The sequence below is a fragment of the Dermochelys coriacea genome, chromosome 7, assembly GCF_009764565.3.
Source record: "Dermochelys coriacea isolate rDerCor1 chromosome 7, rDerCor1.pri.v4, whole genome shotgun sequence".
Lineage (NCBI taxonomy): Eukaryota > Metazoa > Chordata > Testudines > Dermochelyidae > Dermochelys > Dermochelys coriacea.
In genome coordinates, this window is record NC_050074.1 from 121,694,798 (window position 1) to 121,719,382 (window position 24,585).

The window sequence follows — 24,585 nt, forward strand, 5'->3', positions numbered from 1 at the left end:
CCTCCCCATTTTACTGATGGCGCAGGGGGAGGGTCAGAGATGTGAAGGGACTAGCCAAAAATCATCATTGGTAGATCTGGGAGAAGAACTCAAGATTCATGACTCCCAGTCTCTTCTTGTAGCTGCTAGACAATACCCTCTCTCCCTCTTTGTGTCAATAGTATGGAGCGTTGCCAACAGGAACAGATCAGGCAGGTTTGGATCAAATTCTAGGCTTCAGTGTAGTGAAACCCATGAAATCAAAGAGCTCTTCTTCTCAAGACCAAGAATGCTCACATCTGAGGCAAACCAAATAGTTCAACCCCAAGTCTAGGGGCTTGTTGGTATAGTGTACCTGCTCTTGTTTTTTTAGGGTGATTAAATCCCTCTGGGGCCATCAGAGAAGAATATATCACCCTTTCTTCCTGTATCTCTTGTAGTTAAAGCAGAAGACTGGGACTCAAGAACCAAACCCAGTTCTCCCCACTGCTAGAGGCTTCCTGTCTGACCTTGGGCAAGTCACTAAATCTCTCAGTGCCTCCGTTCCCCATCTGTACAATGGGGACAATAGCACTTCCCTCACAGGGGTGTTGTGAGGATAAGTACATTAAAGATTGTGAGATGTGCAGATGCTATGGTGATGGGTATCTTATCTTACCATGGATAGATCTTAGAAATGGATTCCTTTTGTGTGGATCTGAGCTGGAAGCAATAATTGTAGGGACAGGTTCAGATCTAGGGAACTAAAATCAGAACTCCCCCCCACACACACTGAAATTTGGAAGAGCTATAAATATATGGTTCCATTTTCAGCCCATCTCTCATTGAAAGTATTGTTTTTTAAATCATGTTTTCAGACTCAAGACCAAACTCCTCTGTACACAGAATGGCAATCTAGCTAAAAGAGAAATCACCCAGCAGTTTGCTTAATTAGCCCAATAGATAGGGATGGACCATTGTTTGTTGTTTGTTTTCAAGCCTGTGGGTTGGGTTTTTGTTTTGTTTTTTAAACCATGGTGATAATGAGTTAATCCCCAGCTAGTCTAGATTTCCCAGAGGTGCTCTCACTCTCTGGGATAGAAAGCAGTGTCCCTTCTCTCCACCATCTGGCTGTTGCTGCCTGTCTTGGAAGTAGGAACATCTTCAAATCACACCCCTAATCCTTTTGCATATTGGTACTAATCTACCAGGCTCAAAGTAAGGGTGAGATTTCAAAGACTCCCACCCCGTGTTATGTCTACATCATGTCACTCAGGCTCTACAGAAAACCTATCTTTGAAAGCAAGCTTAATCACGTCACTGCACCTGTTGAAGGAAGGAAGATTTAGGGTTTTTTTAAAAACACCCCCCCTCAACAGGTTTTCCTCCTCTCTTCCTCAATATACAAGGTTATAGTGCATGTGATGATGTGGAGAAGAAACACTTCAGCCTAGCCAGAGATCTAGGGTTTGAGTCAACTGCAACTGGCTGAGCATTTTTTTATTATATATGTGTGTGTACATAATATATTTAGTTACCGGAGCCAAGTTTGCCTGCAAAGAAGAACCTAATTAAGCAAAAAGAAAAGGAGGACTTGTGGCACGTTAGAGACTAACAAATTTATTTGAGCATAAGCTTTTGTAAGCTTATGCTCAAATAAATTTGTTAGTTTCTAAGTTGCCACAAGTCCTCCTTTTCTTTTTGTGAATACAGACTAACATGGCTGCTACTCTGAAACCTAATTAAGCAAGATAACTTTGCAGCCGGATTTTCGGCATCATCCAGTGCACCCGTGATTATGCACCCACACAGTGTTATGTTTTCCTCGTGGCCTGTGCTGTTCTTGTGGAAAACAGCTGACATTTTAGTCCTGATTTATCTGCACTCTCACCACCTTGTACTTCCTCCATTTGATTCAACTAGCCACAAAGGACAAAGGTTCAACCATTGGGTAGCAAGTGAGAGCTCTCTAGGAACATCATTGAGTGAAACTAGCTGGAACCCAACCAGAGAAGACATGGGACCAGATCCTCAGTTGGTGTAAAGGTCTGGTGCAGCTTCATGGATTTCATTGGAACCACGCCCTTTTACACCAGATGAGGTTACGGCTCATGGTGATTTATCCCTGTGTATCTTCGTTCGTCCCACCCAGATCTTTTAGTGAAAGGTTGGAAAACTCACAGTGATGACAATATTTCTTGACTTAAGACTTGGCGACTTAAAAGCCAGCTGGCTAAAAACCTATAACGTCTTTATCATAGACCTCCATCAATGCTTTTAATATTCAGCCAATTTACCAGGACTGTAATTGATACCATACACCATCTGGTCCACTAGCAATGTGTCCCGGGAGGAAAGGCCCTCTTCTGAATGAAAGCTCTGGAGTAATGGAGGAGTGCGTATAGTTAACACAGATGCCCTGTAAACAGTTGCTATGACCACCCTGCTCCTGACAGCACATATTAAGTGGCTGTTGTCCAAACTCACCCACTTTCCAAGGTTTGCCTTCATTCTCAAATAAAGTAAGAATGCTCCAAGGCAGGACTGAACTTAGACGCCTGATGTTTTTCTCTTTGTTTCCCTTCTAAGGGGGGCTGGTTAGGGTTTTCCCTGCAGGTGGTGTTGTCCCTCCCTTCCGCACTTTCTTGCTTTGGAGAGACACTCAACTATTAATGCTCCTGCATAGATCTAATGAGACTCTCCTGGTTTGTCTGCCAGGCTGAGTCAATAGAATAGCTTTGTACGTCCCTACAGGGTCCTACATCCTGACTCCCAATTTGTGGAGCCCAGATTTCAAACCTGAGCACCTTGTTTAACAGACCTCAGAACTCAGTATTTGGGCACTCCGCTCTGCGCGTAAATACCCATTCTGTAGGGTTGAGCCAGTGATTTGAGCATACTAGTTTGGGATTTGGACATCCTTCTAAGAACCCCGTGTTTGATAATCATGCCAATGATAAGATTATAATTTTTCTTTTATGTTAGTTGCATAATTTGGGTATACTCAAATACAAGTAGTCACAGTGAATGCACTTGATCAGCAACAATTGGACTGGTTTCCAATATGATTTTTCCCCTTATTATTACCCCTGAACATCAACCTTCAGAACAGATGAGGCTGCAGACAGAAATGTGCGTAGGTGCTAGTAGACCATGGCGATGGGTGACAAAAATGAACCTGGAAAAGTGACTTAATTGCTGAGTGAGCATGTATTCATTGTTACTTTCCAATTTGCAAGTTCTCTGCTCACTGCAGATGAAACCTAGTGTGGGACCTTGAAATTCAGTATGCTATCAACTTCCTTCCCCACCTGGCCGCTCCTATGACTCTGGCTGCCCATCTGTCAGTGCTGTAAAAATTAAAAAAAGCCTCAGGAGTTCTCCCAAGCCTATTGAGCCAGGTGATGTCAGTTCTGCACAGAACAAAACACATACAAGCCAGCAACACACCTAAAACTCAGGGAATAAAGACTTGCAGCTGGATCTAAAGCCTTTTTAAAAATGATCACCCTGCTGGCTGCTTTATAAAACTCCCATAAGGCCCAGAGCAGAATATCGGTTACATGTGCAGCTGCATCTCTCCACTCGAGTGATAAGATTCTTTGTCTGAACTCCTCTCTGAATTACCCCAAAGCCAGGAGATGTATGTTTAGAACAAGGCCCTCAGTCAAAACATTGAAAGATTTTATTTTTTTTAAGTGGGTGTGGGGAAGGTAACTCTCGGGAGTACATAGTTAAAATGCACAGCTATATTTTCTTTGGCAGGCATGGTTTTTTTTGGAGTCACACTTAGTTGGGCAGTCTAACACCCTCCCCTCCACCAAGCTATGATCAGCATCCTAGGAAGCTGACAGATACCATTTCAGTTGGAGCTGCCAAAGTAAAATGTGCCATTGTGTTTTTAAGCTGTTGTTTTCTGTTTTCAGTGTCAGCTTAAAGTTAGCTGTGGTTTCAATGGGGGAATATATCAAGTCAAGCTAACAGGCTGTTGGGGATTTGTAGATTGTGAAAACATTCACTCATTAATGTTCACCCATTCAGAGCTGGATTCTGATCCTATTGATAGCAGTGTGAATCAGGAGTAGGGAGTTATCCACACATGAACTTGCACCAGTTTAACTAAATGTGTGTGTTTTTAACGGATTTAGTTCAACCACTGCTAACCCTGTGTGATCACTCTTAAACATCTTTAAGAATAGGTGATATTGATGTAGCTTAGTAGGGTAATGAATCGATTTTTGGCTATGGGGATATAAACCAGATTAAAATCACGTGTTTTAGAGTGTTCACACTAGAGTTTTTCACTGGTTTCTAAAAAAATCAATTTCTGCTAACCTGGTTTAATTTTGTGTGTAGTCCAGGCCTAACTCCACTGAAATCAGTGGAGTTCAACCGTTATAAAATGGGTGGGAGGTAAGACCCAGGCCCTCACTATATGTTTTGGATTTGATTCTCCACCACATGAAACCAGCTTTACTCTGGGGTGACCTCATTGGCTTTAGAGGAGTCATTCCATCATAAAACTTCAGTGCAGTTTAGTGTAGCCCCTTTGTGAGATGCTATCTTAACTAGGTACTTTTTTTAAACAGCTCACCTGAATAGTCTGACGTTAGGAAAAGACCTGGACAAAAACAAACCTGAAAATCAGGCTAAATTGAATGTTTGGAGTGTAATTTATGATAATGGCAAATATGTTATTAAACACCTCCACCCTGTTTGTAAGACACAGCTTGTGGCCCCTGACTTCCAGCTGCAAGCGGTCTTTTCAGTGCTCCCACAGATTTTCCAAGGGCCCAGTCCAAAGCTTGTTGGAGGCAGTGAACTCTCATTGACCTCAATGGGCTTCCTTTGCATCATGCCCCATAGGGAGGAATATGGCCAGGGATGGAAATCAAAGCATCTTCTCTGTAAAATGAGCCTCTGCTTGGTTAGGGCTTTGGAACTTCTTGTCTCTCTTTCAATTGTAAGTTCTTTGAGGCAGGGACTGTCTTGTTTTCTGTGTTTGTACAACCCCCAGCCCAATGGGGCCTTGTTTCCAGTTGAGGGCTTTGGGTGCTACCCTAACAAATTATTTATTAACAGTAACAATAATACTAATCCTGAGGCTCAGCAGTGCTATGCTCATGTTTTAAGAGGTTGGTTAAAAAGTTAGGAATTTTAAAAATATGCAGGGTCAAATTTTCTAAAGTACCTAGATACCTAAGACCTATCGACTTTCAATGAGATTTAGACTCTAAAGTGCTGAAGCCACTTCATGAGGGCTTTGAGCCCCAATCCTGCTTCCATTGAAGTCCAGAGGAGTTTTATTGTTTACTTACAGTGGAGCATCATCCGTCCCTTAGTGCTTATTTTCTGGGTCAATGGTTACCGTTCAAATCCTATGATCATCATGGGAATAAAGAGTTGCAAACCATTTCCCAATAGATATTAGATTAGATTCATCATAGGATTTGATTAAGTTGGCCATCTTGGACGGGGGGTTGTTAGTCTCTTTTTATTATAGAAGACTCAAAACTCCAGAGCAGAGGGGGAAGCAGATGGCTGTTGGACCAGCATAACGAAGCTTACTGTAATGCCTTTCTCCATACTCCCATCTGTAAGCTGCATTTTCCATGCTGTACTTTTGTACCTTGCAGTGCCATCTGAATCTTCCTAGTGAAGGCAGGTAGCTGAAGAACCGCAAGAAACTAACATCTGCTTTTTCCAGGCGCTACCTGCCTGGGGGATTAAAAGTACATCAGTTTCCATTGCTATCAATCCAGCCCTTTTCAATTCACTTGAATTTGTTTACAAACTATACACAAGTCATAAGGGAAGGTGACCAGTCTTAAGCAAAGGCCTATCCTTGGATGAGCTGGGCCAAATTTTGCTGTCATTGTGGTGTAAATGCAAAGTAACTGGATTGAAATCTGTGGAGTTGGTCTGGATTTACAAGGGTGTAAATGAGAGCAAAGTTTGCGCTTTAGGTCAAATTATGCAGTGCCATAAATGGAGGTGTAAGTTAAACATTAGGTGCAAATTGGTCACAGGATAGTAACTTTGTGTAACTCTGTTCCAGTATGACGTTCATTGGATGAACAATCAGGCATGATTCCATAAGGGGTAAAACCAATGTAAATGCTATTGACTTCAGCGGAGTTACCCCAATTTACAGCAGCGTATGTGAGAAAAAAATCAAAGCCCGGTGATTGTAACTTGAACTGATTTGACATAGCGTATGTCCAGATTCAACCCTACCACAAGCTGGTGTGACTTCCACTGAAGTCAATGGGAGTTGTGCCTGTTCATCAATTTGGTACCCCAGGAGAATGTATATGGTACGAATGTAGCATAGTGTGTGTGTAATGAACTCCTTTATCTTACACACTCCCAGTAGTTGCTTTTCCTCCTACATCTCATACTTCTTTTTTCTTCTTGATGTGTGGGTTACGCTCAGTTGTCTTGAACTGAATGACAAATTGATGGAAGTTATAGGTAAGGATATGATTTTGGCATGGGTATTTTTATTAAAAGTCACTGACAGGACACGGGCAATAAACAATAAATCATGGATTCATTGAAACCGGAGCCCCGGCGCCGTGAGGCTCAAGCTGGAGCCCCACTGCCCGGGGCTGAATTATTGGAATTTTCAGGAAGACACAGAGGTCTCGTAAAATCATGGAATCCGTGACCTCCACGACTGACTCGTAGCCTTAGTTATCATGTTTTGCTAGTTGTGCCCATTTTAACACTCGCCTATGTATGAATGTTTTATTTACAGCATGGTTTATGTCACAGCTGCATTTGTGCTGGCAATTTCCCATTTACGCCAACCTCCATTTGGCCCCATGTAGAAGACCCTAGGCCCATCTCTTTCTACCGTAAGCCTTATACTCTAGAAATAGTGACAGGAATCCAGTTCATCTTTAAAAGAGCCTGGAAAGGGATGGTCCAGTGGTTAGGATTCTAGCCTGGTACTTGGTATAGCTGAGTTCATTCCTGGCTCCACCACAGATGTCCTGCCTGATCTTGGGCAAGTCACTTAGTCTCTCTCTACCTCACCTGAAAAACAGGGATTGCAGCAATTCCCTACCTGACAAGTGTGAGGATAAATTCATCAAAGATTGTGAGGCGCTCAAATGTTATAATAATGAGGGCCAAATGAGGACCTTTGATGGAAAAAGCATGAAATAGTTTTTGCCCAAACTGTAATTATTATGAATGTTTAGTTCACAAAGGAGTCACTGTGTGCCGGGGATGCTAAGCTACATGTGACATTCACTAGCTGCTTGGTGAAAGTGCAGTGCTTCCATCCTGCGAAGTGACTCACAGATGGACCAAATGCATCCTTCATATTTAACCAGCATCTCCAAATGTCTTACATGCTGGTTGAGCCACAAGTGCTGCAGTTGCTTCCTAGAATTTAAGAAAAATGATCATTTCTATATGAAAGATGAAAAATAATTTTAGCTGGGAAATGGGCCTTCTTAGTGGGCTCTTTTTTGATGGATTATGTGGGGGGAAAAGACCCAACCATTTCACTTTGATGCTGTATAGCTTGTAAGAGTTCCAAGATTTCTGTGGAAAATTTTCAGACCTAAAAATCCCTTTGGAGATTACCCCATCCTTTACATGGCTGTTCTTTTTATTTTACGTGGATTTCCCTGCTTTTGTTTGACTATTTCTCACGAATCACACTATATTTAATTCAGAACATATCCTAATACTGTAATCTTTGGTCATGTCAGCTAGAAACCCTGAAGGTTTTTGCTTAAAAGATTTTTTTTTTTAAAGGGAAACCAGTTGCTTCTGCTTCTCAGGGATTCTTGCTGATTTTAGACCCTCGGAGGATATTAGCCTTTATGCAGTAACAGGAGTGTCATATGTAAGACACGGGAAGTAACTGTCCTGCTCTGCTTGGCACTGGTGCAGCCTCCCCTGGAGTAGTGTGTCCAATTCTGGGCACCACATTTTAGAATGATGGGAACGAATTGAAGAGAGTTCAGAGGAGAGCAAAAAATGATCTAAGGTTTAGAAAACCTGACCTATGAGGGAAGGTTAAAAAAAACAAACTGGATATGTTTCTTCTTGAGAAAAGAAGACTGAGGGAGGGGACCTGATAACAGACTTCAAATTTGTAAAGAGCTGTTACAAAGAGGATGATGATCAATTGTTCTCCATGTCCACTGCCGGTAGGACAAGAAGTAATGGGCTTGATCTGCAACAAGGGAGATTTAGAAAGTTTTTCCTAATATCTAACCTAACTCTAAGGATAGTTAAACTCTGGAATAGGCTTCTGAAGAAGGTTCTGGAATCCCCGTCATTGGAGGTTTTTAAAAACAGAGTCCTGAAGTCCCTTGTTTTCTTGATGCCTTCAGTAGAGTTGGAGGTAAAATGTTATTGCCTCAGCTGAATGCACAAAACCAGTTTGCATCCCGTGGAGATGAAAATACACTATACAATAAATAGTGGCATGCCAGAAATCTGCTCCTTTCAATCTAGTGGCCACGGTTTTAATTTCTTAAACTGGTTATTTTTCATGCCTAATCTGGAAAAGCACAGCATTCTGCAATGTGACAGTGACTCTGCATTGCTTTGTGACAGGCTCAAATCGTGTCTGCATTGCTTTGCACTGGTGGCTGTTTTATAATTTGCTGAAAAGGAGCTGATTTGTATGAAAGAGTCACTTAGTGTTGGTAGGCATTAAAACTATGTGGTACCATAGCCTGCTGGGTACCCTTTATGTTATCTGAAGTGTAAGTAAGGCTGCATCCATTCCAGACGTAAAGAAACCAGCAAGAAGACAGGTGCTATAATAGGAGATCACATGGGTGTCCTAATTTGCTGGCCATAAACTGCATGGAAAAGATCGTTCTTTTTGGGGGGAGGGTCAGTGCTAGAACAAAAGAACTAATTGCTAGACAGTATATTGTAGAGAGAATCTGCAGTGTCAGAACTACCAAATGTGGGGAACCATCCCAGCGGATTAGCTTCAAAGATTTAGATTTGCCCCCAAATTTTCCAAACCCAGGACCAAAAGAAATTTTAATGATTTTTTTTAACAGGCTATTTTTAATTTTAAAAAATTCCCTTTTTTAAATGGCTTAAATTTTTAAGTGGGTTAAATTCTGCATTAATTTAGAATTTGCATCCCCTGCAATCCCATGATGGGATGGGTTATAGATCAGTGCAGAATTAGGCTCAATGTTTGCAATCCCACACATTGCAGCACTGATCAAATTTAATACATTAGCTTCAGGCTTGATCCGTGCTACCACCAGCTACATGGCTATTTTTAGTGGCTGCTCAAGCAGAGCTAGTGCGTGTCTGTCTACCTGAACTGGGGAGCACACTCTCAACTGCAGTGTAGTCACAGGGCTCTGAGGCTTTAATCTCCAGTCACACTGGCTTGTTAGGTACACACAATGAGCCAGCTCCAGTATTGCCAAAAATAAGCATTCAAAAATTGAGTCAGGCCCCCTGAAATCCTGAGATTTGGTTAAAGATCATGAGAATTTTAAAAAATCATAAAAGTTGGGTTATTTTTATTGGCCTCCTGGTTTATGAACCTTTTGGGGTGCACCTGGGTCATGTTTCCCAGTTTTTCTCTGCAACCATGAGGGCTAGAAACTTTTTCTTTTTTAAAAGAAAACTCAGATTCTCACACAGTCACTTGCCTCCAGGATCTGGGGCTTTAAGGAAAAACCCCCAATAGCGGGATAACACATGCAACTCTTATCCGCCGTACCACCCATGCAAACTGGTTGTCTTCATTCTGGTTGCACAAGTGTAGCAAGGACTAAAATGTATCCACATGCATATATTGGTCCTGATTATGAACCCCCGACTCGCACTGGCTAGTAATTACTCACATGAGTAATGCCATTGATTTTAATGGGATTATTTGTATAAATTTCTGCTTGCCAGTGTGAATCACAGGTTCATAATCTGGGCCCCGATGTTTGTAGGCTATCCTTCTAAATACCTTTTAGCACAGCTGCAAGACTGAGATTGCTCAGTGTAAACCACAATGCTGATGAGCAGTGCATGTATAGGAAGTCCATCTAGGCACTCAAAATAACTCGGAGAGGTGAAGCCTGGAGTGGGTGGTTTTGGTGGTGAATTATTTGTGGCCCTACATCTGTTATATCAAAAGGCAGAAGTTGCTTGTGTTTGTTCAGCATGATTCCATAGGCTCATTTCCCACTTTCCACATACACTCCCTGTTTCCAAACGGCTCCCCCACCCAGATGTCACGCTCACAGACTTCTCTTTGCATGTCTTATTGGTCATAGCTGGAGGTGCAGCAGTGGGATCATAATCGGTGCTCTAGGTACAGACCCAGTCATTGCTAATGCTAATAAAATGATGTGACTATGAGCTATTCCAGCTTAGGACACCTCACTGATTGATTCCTGATGGTTTTCCAAAAAATACAGCTCAGACTCACTTGTTCCATGCTGCCTACAAGTGGTTACAGACTTAATGCCAACCTTTTGTCTCTTCCAGTCTTCACTCTCCTCTTTCTCTCACCCTGTGTCCTTGTGACATTGTCTTTGCTCCCACTAATGTACTTTCTGACATAGTGTCACTGGTTGCAAAATTAAATTGCATTAACGAGAACAAGAGGACATTTGTGAAGCTCACCCATTTTGAAGGAAAATAGCAATATGTATTGTTCAAGTGAGAGACTCCAGGTGAAGTATTTTTGCATCTGCCATGTTTAAATGTATAAGAATAATAATTTCTGATAGTTTGAGAACACTTGCTATGTGCCTAGTAATTCTCATCTTCAAAACTCTCTGCAGACATTTAATTAAGCCACAGCCCCCCTTGAAAGCTAGAGAATCAAGCACTATTATCCCCATTCTACAGATGGAGAACCTGAGAAACAGAGGGATTTATTTGTTTATGGCCACTAATGAATTCAGGGGCAGCGTGCTCTGACTAGAACTAAAGTTCCTGGCTTGCAGCCCTGAGCTCAGTGTATTAGAATCTATCCTTTGTTTCTTAGTATAGTTCCATATTTGGTTTCATTTTTTAGAGATGGGCTGAGCTGCCAAGCTGGACGTGATCTCTGAAGCCAGAGGCACACTCCTGGCTGTCTCAGGCTGATGTACAGGGGGTGGTGGGTTTTCCCTGGTCTGGAACTGACTGCGGCCGCATGGAAACCTCCAGGAGGTGCTTCTTAAGTCGGAGAGCCCAGCCTTCTCATGTCCTGTTTGGGAAGGTGTGATGGGGTATACCCATCCCACGCTGGGCTGGAAGGGGTTAATCCCATACTATGGACTGAGGAAGTCCCTGGACTTCATAGGGGCCTCCATTGACACAGTCTCAGCGTGGGAATACCTACTTAGGGACAGGTTCCAGACTCTGCAGGAACTCATCACCTGAGTAGCCAACAGTCCTCCTCCTCTATAAAGGACTTGCCTATCTCTGCTTCGCCACATGGTGGCCTGCACGTATCTCACCGCCTTCGCTCTTTACAGATATGGCTCCAGAGAGTCAATTCACCTATGCGACATACCATGGACCTTCTGCTGACAATTCCTTTGCAGTGCTCTCCTTCCTCCAGTGGTGGATGGACTTGAGGCAAGTATGTGCCAGGATGCCTTTCCTCCCATCCTCCCCGGACAGAATGATCATCACGGACCTATCACTTGCCAGATGGCGTGCCCATGTGACCAAGCACAATGATGCAAGGGACTTGGACTCCTCGAGGATGCACATCAACATTCTAGAGCTTCAGATAGTATGGAGAGTGTTGAGCATTTCTCCCATCCATTCTTTCCCAACATGTTTTCATCATGTCCAACAACATCACCACCGTTCATTACATCAACAAACAAGGGGTCACAAGGTCAACTGCCGTCTGTGTGGAAGCAGTTCATCTGTAAGACGGTGCATTGTCCACAAGATCCTGTTGTTGGCAGCCTATCTTCTGGGGATTCAGAATGTGATTGCAGACTCTCTCAGCAGGAAGTTCATGGCCGATCATGCATGGGAACTTCACGACACTGTAGTCAATGATATTTTCAATCAATGGGGGACTTTGACCAGGGATCTCTTTGCCTCTCACGTCAACAACAAATAAAGTACATACTGCTCAAGGAGGAGTATCGGGATCCACTCTCAAGGTGATGCCCTCATCCTCCACTGGCCGGACCAGATCAACTACACCTTCCCCTGCCTTCCTCTCCTTCCATGAGTCCCCCACAAGATCAGTTGGGAGAGAGTCATCGTCATCCTGATAGTCCTGTTCTGGCCCCTCCAATTTTAGTTTCCTAACCTTCTCCGCATGTTTGCCCGTTCACCTGATTCCCCTTCCCTCTTTCTCGGGGCTGCTCACAGAACACAATGGCAGAATCAGACATCCCAACCCACAGATGCTTCACCTCAGAGCTTACTATTTGGATGGGCATCTTCTCTAGAAAGGGAATGTTCATCGGCAGTACAGGACATCAGGACATCCTTTCGAGTAGCAGGAAAGAGTCCATGAGGTGTTCCTATTGGGTCAAGTGGAAATGCTTTGCCTCCTGGGCACAGTAGAAGGGGTTTGCCCCTGAGGAAGTGGACGTTCCCCTTCTTTTGGACTACCTCCTGCCCATAAAGACAAGGCATCCCCAGCCCATGGAAGGGCGCTCCGTATTTACACATTGATTAACTACTAGGTTTTGGAAAGGTCTCCTCAGGACTTTTGCTCCCCAGTGGGATGCCCATAACAACCTATTGCTCCCCAATGGGATGTTAATCTCGTTCTCTCAACATTAACAAAAGCACACTTTGAGCCAGCGGCTTCATGCTTGCTGTTCCTCCTTTCCATGAAGGTCGCCTTCCTAATGGCTATTACTTCTGCGAGTAGAGTACGTTAACTGTGGGCATTTATGGCGGACCTCCCCTTCACCACATTCCAGAAGGACAAGTCTCCCTGCATCTTCATCCCAAGTTTCTACCAAAGGTTGTATCCCGCTTTCATCTCAACCAACCCATACTCTTACCTGCTTTCTTTCCGAAGCCGCATGCCTCAGCGGAAGAGCGGCGCTTTCACTCCCTTGATGTCTTCAGGGCCTTGCACAGGATAAGACCAACCAGGAAGTCCCCTAGATTGCCTGCTCCTTAACCCGCTCAGTTATAAGATAAACAATCTCTACACAAAGGATTTCCTAGTGGATTTCAGAGTGCATGACACTCTTCTATTGCTAGTCAGGACTGCCTCCACTCCTTGGAGCGAGAGCCCATTCCACAAGAGCACAAGCATCCACTGCGGCCACACTTCACAATGTACCGCTTCCAGGCACATGTAGAGCAGTCAAGTGCAGTTCGGTACATGCCTTTGCTGCACGTTACGCCTTGGTGCAGGATGTTGGGCTGGATGCTTTGTTTCTTCATTCAACCATTCCATACTCTTTCTTGCACCCTCCTCTGAATTGTTAATAACCCTCAGCAGAATATAATCGGGACCATCACTTGAAGAAGAAGAGGTTACTTACGTGTAACTGGAGGTTCTTTGAGATGTGTGTAGTCCTGCCTTCCTTCCCCTCTGCTGCAGATCAGTTCGTTTTGCAGTGGAGAAGGAACTGAAAGCGTGGTCGGTCCGCCCCACCCTTTATTACCTCGGACAAAACCATGGGGCGAAACAAGGGCACATGCATGGACCAATGGATACTACTACTTTCAAATTCTCCAGCTCTGGATGCAAGGTGCACATGCGTAAACCCTCAGTGGAATACAGATAGGGACCACAAATCTCGAAGAACCTCCAGTTACAAGTGAGTAACCTCCTTTTTTTTTTAATATCCTGAGTGAGTTTCCAGCAGTGCAGGGATCATAAATGCTCTCTTAGCTTCTACCATTGCATTGCTGGTTTCCTACCATCTCATTAATATTTAGCAGCACAGAAGCCTTATCATGTGTGCTTTCTCATGCATGCATGAGAGCAATGGGTTGACCATTAGTTACTTCTCTTTTCCCCTCCAGTGGCTGGGGTATGTTTGCAACACACACCAAATTGCCACATTTGTGGAAGTGCCCCCACAAGCGTAGAGCCCCCAGCAGCCGTCTGCCATACTTATGTGTAAATCCGTCCCTGTCCAGTCACATCTTTGTTAGAAAGAGCTCTCCTGGCGGAAGCAAGAGCTTGGGAGGAAAACGTTGATTAGGAAAGTTTAGCCAGGCTCTCCAGCTGTAGTGTATTGTATCTATTTTGCTGATATCTGCCCTTCAGATAAATAGTGCTAAAATATACACTTTGTGACCCTCTTGATGTGGTTAAAAAGCCAAGCTAATTTAACTCCAAGAATAACCCTAGGAATTTGTATCAGCTCCAGCTTGAGTCAGTCACTCTGGAGTAAAATGAGAATAATCTTTCTGGTTAAAAGTGTAGTGACAGCAAAACTGTAAGTTAGACAGTGGCTTTTCCCACTGCCTCCCCCCCCCTTAAGCAAAACTTCTACTCGTGTCCAACCCCAGGCACCCTGACTTCTACCTAGGAGAAAACAAAATTTCCAACAAAAAAAAAATCCTTCTCCATTGGTAGAAAAGCAAGTTTTCTAACAATCCCTAAAGCCACAAACTATTTATTCACAAGGTTGGCTCCCTTGGGGAAATGTAGGATCTTTTATTTTTTTCTCCTGCACAGATGTTCCTTCTTCTTTTGCTGTGCCATGTGCTTAGAATGCTGAAGATGTTCTGTGAAGTAGAAGAAGAGAGGGGATCTGTGTGTGTTTTTAAAAAAAAAAAAAAAGTTTTTTTTTTTTTTTTTGCTGTGTTTGCAAAGCTTTTGGGATTTTTTTAAAAAGGAAATCTGTTCAGGTAGCAAATGTTACTGGCTCCCACACCCTAGCTGGTTGGAAATGTGTCTTTTTTTTATATTTAAGTGCTAATTATATCCCCTGAGTCTAGCTGTCACTGCCACTGTAAATATTTGTGTCGATCTGTATGATAGTAGATTCAGTTCAGGTGAAATGAGAGCGTCATACAAAATTTGCAAAGTATTTCCCCTAGCCCAAACTTTTAAGGGGGTTGTGTCGAATGGGGGACCCAATCGGGGTTTCTTTGTGAGCCCCAAATCTGGGAGAAGATTAAAAAGACTATAGCTTAGTGTATGTATTCTGACATCATTACAGTATGAGTTAAAGTTGAGGATACACCAGATGGTAGGCATGGGACTTTCAGAAAATTTAATACAACCTTCCTCCTTTGTCAGATCTCGTGTAGTCCTGGACTGGGTCTAGGTTAGTCAATGTGGCAGACTGTTCCTGGGGGTTCTCCATGGAACAGTGAAGTGCTGCAAAGACTGTTGCTTGGTGCTCTCCCCTCGGAGTTAGTCATGAACCCAATCCCCATCATTAAAATGGACGTATATTAGCTGGAGACCACAGGTCCCAGCATTTATTGCTTTATCCCAATCTGAGTGGAAAGTCACTGGAAAGCTGCAGCGCAGCAACATGTAGTCTCTACGGCCCGTGCTTTTATAGTGAAGGGGGGTGGTGACTGCAATCTGTTCCATATGATGCAGATTTAGTGCCTTCAAGTGCTTTGGCTCAGGGACTGTTTGTACAGCACCGTGTACAATGGAGCCCTCGGTTGGTCCTCAGGCACTACTGTAATAAGCATGATTAATAATAACAACATGAATGAGTTGGGGATCTGCTGGGTTAATGTTTCAGTTTGCTGTAAATGCTCTCTATGGGTGAAATTAATCTCTGTTCAGAGAGCCAGTAGGTCATAAGTGAGACTTCAGTGATCCACAGGCCATGTGCATTTGTATCATATTTCCTTGTATACAGTCTGTGCTTTGTAGTATCTTTTTGCCTGTGTCTGCGAGCAGGGCATTGATGATTCTCTGCATTCACCTTCCCTACAGTTGTTTCTCTTCTGCTCTCTCACATGGAGGTGTCGTCACAGGGATTATAGTGAAGTGGAAAACATTTCCAGAAGGGCTGGAAACTCCTCTGCCCAGTGTATCCATCCCTGGGAAAGTGGGAGTGCTCTGTCTAAGGGAACAAACCCAGTGGGAATAGTTCTGCCAACAAGAAGACAGATACAGTGTTTTATTAAAATAACCTCTGCGCCTATTTCTGAGCAGCAGTTCTAACCAGGTGGGTGGTCTGTCCAAGAGGGCAGGTGGAGCCTTCATCCTCCCCAATCAAGGAGCCAAATGGGATGGAGACAAGGCATTTGTTTTGTAGTGAAGGATGAATACCTAATTTTAGAACTGCAGAAAGGCCAGATTCAGATATTTGCCTCTGCCCTGTCCCAGTGCGCACATAGGAACCTACCCTCCGTTTATTGGAGTGACTGTACTTTATGATACAATCTCACTTGGACACTGTCACTCATTCCAGCCATTTCTCTGATTTATCAATCTTCTGTAAAACCACAGACGTGCCGAGAAATAATCCCTGCAGTTAGAGGAGACTGGGAGGAGGAAGGACAGAGTGGCCCTATGTACTCTCTAAATGTATTTCTGTTTCTGTTGCAGATGCAGCTTCTGGATAAATTCCCCATTGAAGGAGGCCAGAAAGACCCCAAGCAGAGGATCATCCCTTTTCTACCAGGTAATGCCTTGATGATGGACTTGAACAGGGCAATGTAAGGAGTCAGCAATCCATTCCACAACCGCTGAGTCCAGGCTAGGATGTTGGCACACAGCTTATGGTGACACTAATGAATCACAGGCTGCGTTAGCCACACTGGGAGTCAGAGTGAACCACAGCGTCTGTTTGTGTCCAGCAGCCTCAATAAAGAAAGCTTTTTATATTCATTACAGATGGCCTCTTTCCCATCATAAGCTGCTACAGGGAAGGGGATGCGTTGACTATCTGTAAATACTAGATAAGGGAATATTTTATGGAGGGAAAAGAGAATGAACATAACAAGTTTTTAATGATTTAAGAAAAAAATTATGCTAGACATTACGAAGCATTTTCTAATAGTAAGGCCCACTGGGCAATGTCACTAAAGTCCTATATTTAGAGATGTTCCGAGCAGACTAGGTACATCTGAAAGTCCAGCTGTGCACTGGCCAACTCTGATCATCAAAGGTAATAAAGGGGAACTTAGTTGACAATTCTGGTGATGATACAGAAGCCAGGATAGGATCCACCTCCCTCTCCCATAGAGGAATAGACAGTGACCGCGGGTGAAGAAAGAAGAAAAAAGCTTATATTAGTTGGTAAAGCAAACCGATGCTATCCGGAATAGGCCCAGGAAGCTGAGTTGGTCGGTAAGAAGGCAACATTTTTAACCAGTACCTTTTCTGGCCCTTAAGGAATAAAATACAAGAAGTCTAAATCCTATGTTCTTTCATTCTGAAGGACTAGTCAGGGGCTATGGTGGTGTGAATGTGGGGAACACCGATTCTATGTGATGCGAGAGAGCCTGAACCAAGGAAAGCCATGGGGTGAGGATGGCTTACAGCACTAGGATCAGGGTGAATCCAATGTGGAAAAGCGTATACAACATGCAGGGACATGGGCCAAGGGATGCTCTTGTGCACTTCGGCCCCCTGCCCAGGGCAGGTGGTGGGTCTAGGACTCCTCATAGTGGTCCAGGCTCCCTGGGCAGCTCTTACCGCAGCCCAGCTCCGGCCTGGCTAGGGGGCAGGGCCTCAGGGGGAAGAGGAGGAGCAGGGGGCGAGGCTCCTGCAGGTGTCCCATTTTTGCATTTTGAAAAGGTGGTCACCCTAGTGGGACTCTTAGTGAAGTTGAGAACTATTCAGCCTGAGTTGCGAGAACAGAATCTAGCCCATAGTTTGTAAACTCTCTGGGCTAACGGACCTTATCTTTCTTTGTCTCATACAGTCCTTAATGCACCCTTGCTCCTTAATAAAGAATAAATAATTATGGTTTCCACTCCCCACTAAGAGATCAAGGAAATTGACAAAAGGTTACGTACATGAGAATTTGGCCAGTAATGGCCAGTAAATATCCCTTTGCCCTGACACACTATCACTTCTACAGCTCGGTGAAAGAGTAAGGAGCATGAAGTGAGCTGTAGCTCACAAAAGCTTATGCTCAAATAAATTTGTTAGTCTCTAAGGTGCCACAAGTACTCCTTTTCTTTTTGCAGATACGGACTAACACGGCTGCTACTCTGAAACCTCTCCTTAAAGTAATTTCACATACTTTCATACAACCACTTCTAACCGAGGTCACAGGGGAATGATCAGGATGGTACCCAGAAGACAAGGTCCAGGCCACAGTTTGCTGTTGAAGTGCACATTCAAAACCAGCTTTCTCTTGTTTGACTAGATGGCTTTGGCTGTTGGTCTGAAATTTGGCTGGCTGCATTGAATTTCACAAAGGGGGGGGGCGGTTAGCCCATTAAAAGGTTAACTCTGCCTTTAGCTATAAAAATGGGATCCCATGTCTTCCCTGAGGGGTGATAAAGTGAAGTTAAATTTAATGGGAGGGTAAGGCCCATCTAGGAACACATTGCAGGCACTGATGCAATTTGAGGCAGAGCAGCTGCTGCAGTTGGTTTGCAGGGCCTTGAAATAGTAGAGTGCAAATGCATATGCCGTGAACGCCGGAGTCACAGCCTGATAGCACCCTCCACAGACCTTCTGAAAAGCTGCAGTGTGTTCAAGGAAGCATCGGCTTTCCGCACAAAACAGATCTCTTTCCTAAAGACCTTTTGCAGCCAGATGGAGGCGGTGTTGTTTTCCGGTTAGAGCACAGCACTGCGGAGTCAGGGATCGGGGTTCTATCCCCAGCTGTGCCACTGACTTGCTGGGAATGTCACATTATATCTCCATGCTTCCAGTCCCCCAGTGGTAAAATGTGGTTAATCATGCTTACCTTCCCCTCCTACTGTGCTATGGGATCTGCAGATGAAAAATGCTCTATACGGGAGAATTATTATTGTTCATGCACTGAGTTGACACAGATGTTAACATCTGACTCTGCTGGTGAATTATTCATCCTGTAATCCAACAGGCATTGACCAATTTATTGTGCTTTGCCCTCAGAGAATTCTAGATAGGCACTTCACTGATTCCCAAAATTTGCCTCCATTCCGTGATGGTGGTGGTGAGATATTGACGGGTGACCCTTACAGAGGAGTAGAGACCACCCCATCCATCATACAACATCATTAACCTTTCCACCCTTCAAGAACTCTAGGGTAGGGTATTGCTGTATTTCCCTAAGAGCGGAAAAAAAATAAGATCAGGAAAACCAAACTCGTTCTGACTTGGTGTCCCATATGGAGATGCTGCCAGACTCGAAGATGCTTCTGCTGTAGTTTGTTAAACAAGGAGCTGCTATGTCCGTTCTGCTTTTAATGTCAGTTCGCCCCCTCCTCCTTTTTTAGCTCCTACTGATCTGTTCTTTGATTTACCAGTGCCGAAGCTTTGTAAGGGAACAAGCTGCTCTGAAGAGCGACTCCGCTAAATGTCAAACAACGTCAAACTCTGTTAAATAAACTAGCTGCTGTAATTAGAATACATATGGTATTTCTACAGTCAAAGCTGCTGGTTACTGAAACAAATACCTGGCTATAAACTGTCCTAATTAAAAAGCAGGCACGAGAGAGGCTTGTATTTAAAATCCGCTTTTACAAGGGCATCATGATTCCCTTTGCTTATTATGGGCCTGTTCATGTGTGGTGCAGAGTGCTTCTTTCTGCATGGTGTTGAGTGCCCTAAGCTCCTGTTTGTAGTTTGAGGGTCCTTGGCACGTCTCCAAATCAGCCCTATAAGAAAGAATGGAGCACATAACAGCACAAATACTCCTGGATGTAAATACCCAAAACCATGAATAATGTGGTTGTGCCTTCCCCCAATAACTATATGATTTCAGGTGCAAAGAATAAAGGGACCCCTTTTCTAGGTCACTGTCCAGTGGAAAAAGGCTTGTAAGAGACTGACTCACTGGGTCACACCTAGCCATTTTATTACTAGTGACAGCAGAACACGCAGAGTAGTTGATGATTAAGGCTGAAGCGGATGGGTAGATTGCATTTATGTGAATCACCTACTGTAGCACCTGGGATAGAATTAAGAAATATTCTTTAGTGGCTAGAACATGGGAATGGGAGTCGGGGATCTTGGATTCCGTTTTCAGCTCTAGAAGGGAGTGTACTGTACTCTAGTAGTCGGAGAGGGGGTATTGTGAGTCTAGGCTCTATTCTGGGAGGTAGGGGGCTGGGAAGCAGGACGGCTGGTGATTACTGCATGCTGGTGTTATGGAATATTTTCTAGTGGCTAGAGCAGAGAATTAAGAGTCAGGGCTCCAGAGTTCTATTTCCAGATTTGGGAAGGAGTTTTCTTTAGTGGTTAGAGGCAAAGACTGCAGGTCAGGACTCCTCATTACTGTGTTTTTCTTGCAGTACCATTATTGTTCCTCATCCATGTCCTTACTTCTATTTGTTACCTTCACTCATCGTATCACATCTAACATTAGTTTGGAGAAGGGACAGTAGTTATCTGCTTATAGATTGTGCTTGCCTGCATGTGAATACTATAAAAATAATAATACCAATAAATTCCTGACTCTGCCATTGACATGCTGTTTGATCTCAAGCAAATCACATAATCACCTCGTGCCTCAGTTTACCCATCTGAAATGGGGATAAGAATTATTTATTTCAATTTACAGACAGAAAAAAACCTCTGTTGCCACTCCAGTATAAAGACTGGGAGTGGTTGGGTCATTACAAAGCCTAAACCTAATTTCCCCCATACTAATTTCCTCCTACTGTTACTCACACCTTCTTGTCAACTGTTTGAAATGGTTTCAGAGTAGCAGCCGTGTTAGTCTGTGTTTGCAAAAAGAAAAGGAGTACTTGTGGCACCACAAGTACTCGTTTTCTTTTTGTTTGAAATGGGCCACCCTCATTACCACTACAAAAGTTATTTTTCCTCCCTTGGTATCCTACTGTTAATTGAATTATCTCGTTAGACTGACCTCACACTTGGTAAGGCAACTTCCATCTTTTCATGTATTTATATCTGCTCCTGTATTTTCCGCTCCATGCATCTGATGAAATGGGTTCTAGCCCATGAAAGCTTATGCCCAAATACATTTGTTAGTCTCTAAGGTGCCACAAGTACTCCTTTTCTTTTTGCTGATACAGACTAACATGGCTACCACTTTGAAACCTGTCTCCAGTCAGTTTGCTTGTCTGTTGTATTCCTCCCCCCATCCCTTTGTCTGTACAGATTGTAATTAATCTTTGTTGTTCTGACAGCATCCTTTTGCTGTGGGTTTGGTTCCTGCCAGAGGAGGGTGATGGAATGGCTGCTAATCGTAGCTGGTTTGTTGAACTGCAGCTTTTCCATGCGATTTTCATTGTATAGCAGTGGTAGTGATTGGCCCTTCTGCACTAAATCCTACTGTTTCAGAGAAATTATATATTCACAAATTACTAGTTGCATTAGCCGCTGCTTAGAACAGTCAAAGTGCATGTAATGTAGTTATTTGGCTGTGCTGAAAGCCCTTTAATCCTGAGGCAATATGTAAAAGCATGTAATGTGTCTGAATTCTGTCAGTCTGGGAATGTCTGAATTGGGTTAGCTGGGAACTCGCGCACACACACACTTTTTCTTTTAATTTTCAATTCTTCCCCTGCTCCCTTGCACCAAACTCTCCAGGCAGATGCTTTCCGGCATTGATTCTAATGATGATAAGCCAGGGGAAGTGCAGATGCTGCTTCTTGTTCATAAGGGGCTTGAACCCATGTCCACAGAAGTCCGTGGCAAAACTGCCATTGGTAGAGCTGTCAGGAAAATTGTATGGTTATTTCTCAAAATATCCTGAAGTTTTTTTTTTAAAAAAATCATTTTTTCACATTTTTTTTTGGTGCATGTTTTCCCTGTTGTCTCCTTTACACCCTATTTTCACATTTCACCACTGGAAAAGGGGCGGGGGTAATATATGAGAGAAACTGTGTGTGTATGGGGATAAGACATGGAAAACTTCCACTTTTTGATTTTTTTTAATAGAAAAGCTGGAAAACTTAAAGAGAGAGAGAAAAAACATGAAAACTTTTCATGGAAAAAAAGATGGCTTTCATTGAAAAGAAATTTAAAATGAAAAATGTTGATCAGCTCTAGTGAGGGGATTGTGGACAAGCCCATTATAACAGCATGTCATTAATGTCTTTGTCAGCCTGTGTTCAAAACATGCTGCCTTTATGCCCTGGTCTACACTACAAACTTATGTCGGTACAACTATGTTGCTCAAGGCTGTGGAAAATCCATGCCCCAGCGCAACGCAGTTACACTGAGCTAACCCGCCCTGTAGACAGTGCTATGTCAGTGGGAGAGCTTCTCCTATCAACATAACTACTACCTCTCGGGGAAGCAGAGTACGTACGCCAATGGGAGAAGCTCTCCCGTTGGCCTAGATAACGTCTTCACTAAGTGCTACAAAGTGTAGACAAGCTCTCAGCCACATACTCCTGTAGTTACTGCAACACAAAGAAAAGGTAATAGGTTGGGAACTCGTGATTCCCGGTTCCAGATCACAGATCTCAACATAAATCATGTCAATCCAAGGAAACTTGGCTCTAGAAAGAGGATCAGCTACAAGACCCGCTTCTTTTGCTCAGCTTTTGGAAGGAAAGGGTGGGTCTGTCATGCTTCTGTAGAAGGCAGTGGTGAATGTATGCAGAAAGGGACCATATTGTTAAGTGTCAATCCAGCAGCAGTGGGCCCCAAAGGCTAGATGAATCATGTAGATTTCCATTGCTGTAGACAATAAGCGTAAGCACCAGTCAGAGAAAGTGGAAGAACCTGGATGGACAGAAGTCAGCTCCGTTTGTTCACACATGTTCCATTGTGCTTTTCAGAGGGAGGCCTTGAAAGATGCTGTAGGGCATGAAGATGGGGGATAATTTGATCGTTCTGGCTGTTCAGTTACAGATCCCCATGCCATCAGTAAAGAAGATGGCTTGTCTTTCAGATGTGCCACATCCTGTACTAGAGATGGGCTCACACTCTCAAGGTTTATGGGTACTCAGATGCCAACCCCACACTGCAGTTTGAGACTCTCTGTATCTTGCACCAATTCCCACAAGAAAAAGTTGAGCCCAGGCTTCAAGCGAGCCCTGAACCTTCCTGTGTGATACCTGAGCCTTGCAGAGACATTTAGAGGTTGTTTGTGTAAGCCTTGCCAAATGGGAGGTGGTCCTCACCACCCTTCCTTTTCCTCCCCTTCCACATTCCCTGCTCTGTGCACAGGAAAACATGCAGCAAAGGGGGATTGGCTTTTTTAATTTCCAGATTCCTCCCTGCTGTTGGGAAGTTGATTCCCTCCCACCTTGCTGACTATCACAGGGAGCCAGGCAGGCTCAGAAGCAGGTTGGACCCAACAAGGTAGGTGAGGTGGCAATTCAAGATACACCCGCATATCAATTAGGTTCCAGTCTTCCTCTCCACAGTTCCCTGCGATTCTGTGGAGTCTGCATCAAAAAGGCATTTTATCCCTTCTCTGTCTTTCTCTCTTGTCCCCTTTTACTCCTCCCGCTAAAGGGAGGAGAATCACTAAAACAGTGTTGCCAGGAAGATGTTTCTTTGTCAGCAGCTCTCTTAAAATTGAGATGGGAGGCCCCCAACTAAAATCCCAGATCTGTTCATCCCCCAGGAGCTGGTCACTCCATAACATTAAATGCACTGGGCTATTTCCTGGCCTCTTCCTGACCCAATGATCGTAGTGATTTAATTAGGGATGCATGGGTGTAAGAGGGGACAGAATCTGATCCTAGCTAGCCATAGCTAAACAGTATAGATAGATATGATCATATGAATAGGTGCATCTATTTCTTATTGCTGGGTGGAAGGAGCCAGCCACCCTTCTACTGTTCCACTGCAACTATGCCTCTGCTTGTTTATTTTTAGATTAGTTTCTCAGGTGCCACATCAGTTACCTGGGAAGAGACCCCAGTGCTCCTCCACACCTATTGGTGAACCACCTTGTTAATCGGGATCACCGGCAGCTGGTGCCAGCTCAAATCCACAACTCAGGAAAAGTTATGCTTTAGGATTAATGTCTTGACTCATCCTTGAAAGTACCAAGACCCAGGCTCAATCTTACAGGTGTGTCTCGGGCTTCCACCTCACTGCTTGTGTCTGAAAGTGCACTGTACCACAATCACAGCCCACACGAGACTTCTGAAATAGGGAGTGCACAAGTAACAAGGAAGCCCCATACAGGCATGCTAAGCTGGACCAGAGGAGCAGTAGGATGCCCGGCTCCTGGCATTTGCCATGCATGCCTGTTTGGGGAGGATTTTGCAGGAAGAGGAAGATCCCATAGGATTGTAGGAGGGAGGATCTGACACTTCTCAGGATACCCAGGACTGGGAGTCATCTTGTTATCCGCTGCCTATGGCCAGAGGGCATCTTTCTTGTGGTAGCTGGGTGTCAGGGAGCTGACACTATCAACTGCTCAGGCAGTCTCCTCTGGGCTATGCCAGCCTTGCTTTTGCCAGGTGGGTTAACAATAGGTGCATCCCAGTTCCTGAGTGTCTTTGATTCATTCCCCTGTGACATCCAGCCCCTGACACTGGCCACCCAGAGAAATCCCAGATCTTCTGCCCCAAGGGAGCAGTGTACCTCAGTTTACTAGTTTTACCGTAAACCACCGTTTCTGTATAACACAGCACTTGTGAGCTCTTACAATAAAATAAAAGGAGATTTAT

General features: G+C 43.9%; 1 protein-coding gene across 1 annotated transcript in view; it reads left to right on the top strand.

Annotated features, from left to right (window-relative positions):
• Positions 1-24,585, top strand: part of SH3PXD2A (SH3 and PX domains 2A) — a 406,607-nt gene that overhangs the window by 102,683 nt on the left and 279,339 nt on the right. The window contains 1 exon segment of the mRNA XM_038409643.2: positions 16,421-16,496. Within this exon segment, the coding sequence (XP_038265571.1) occupies positions 16,421-16,496 (76 nt within the window).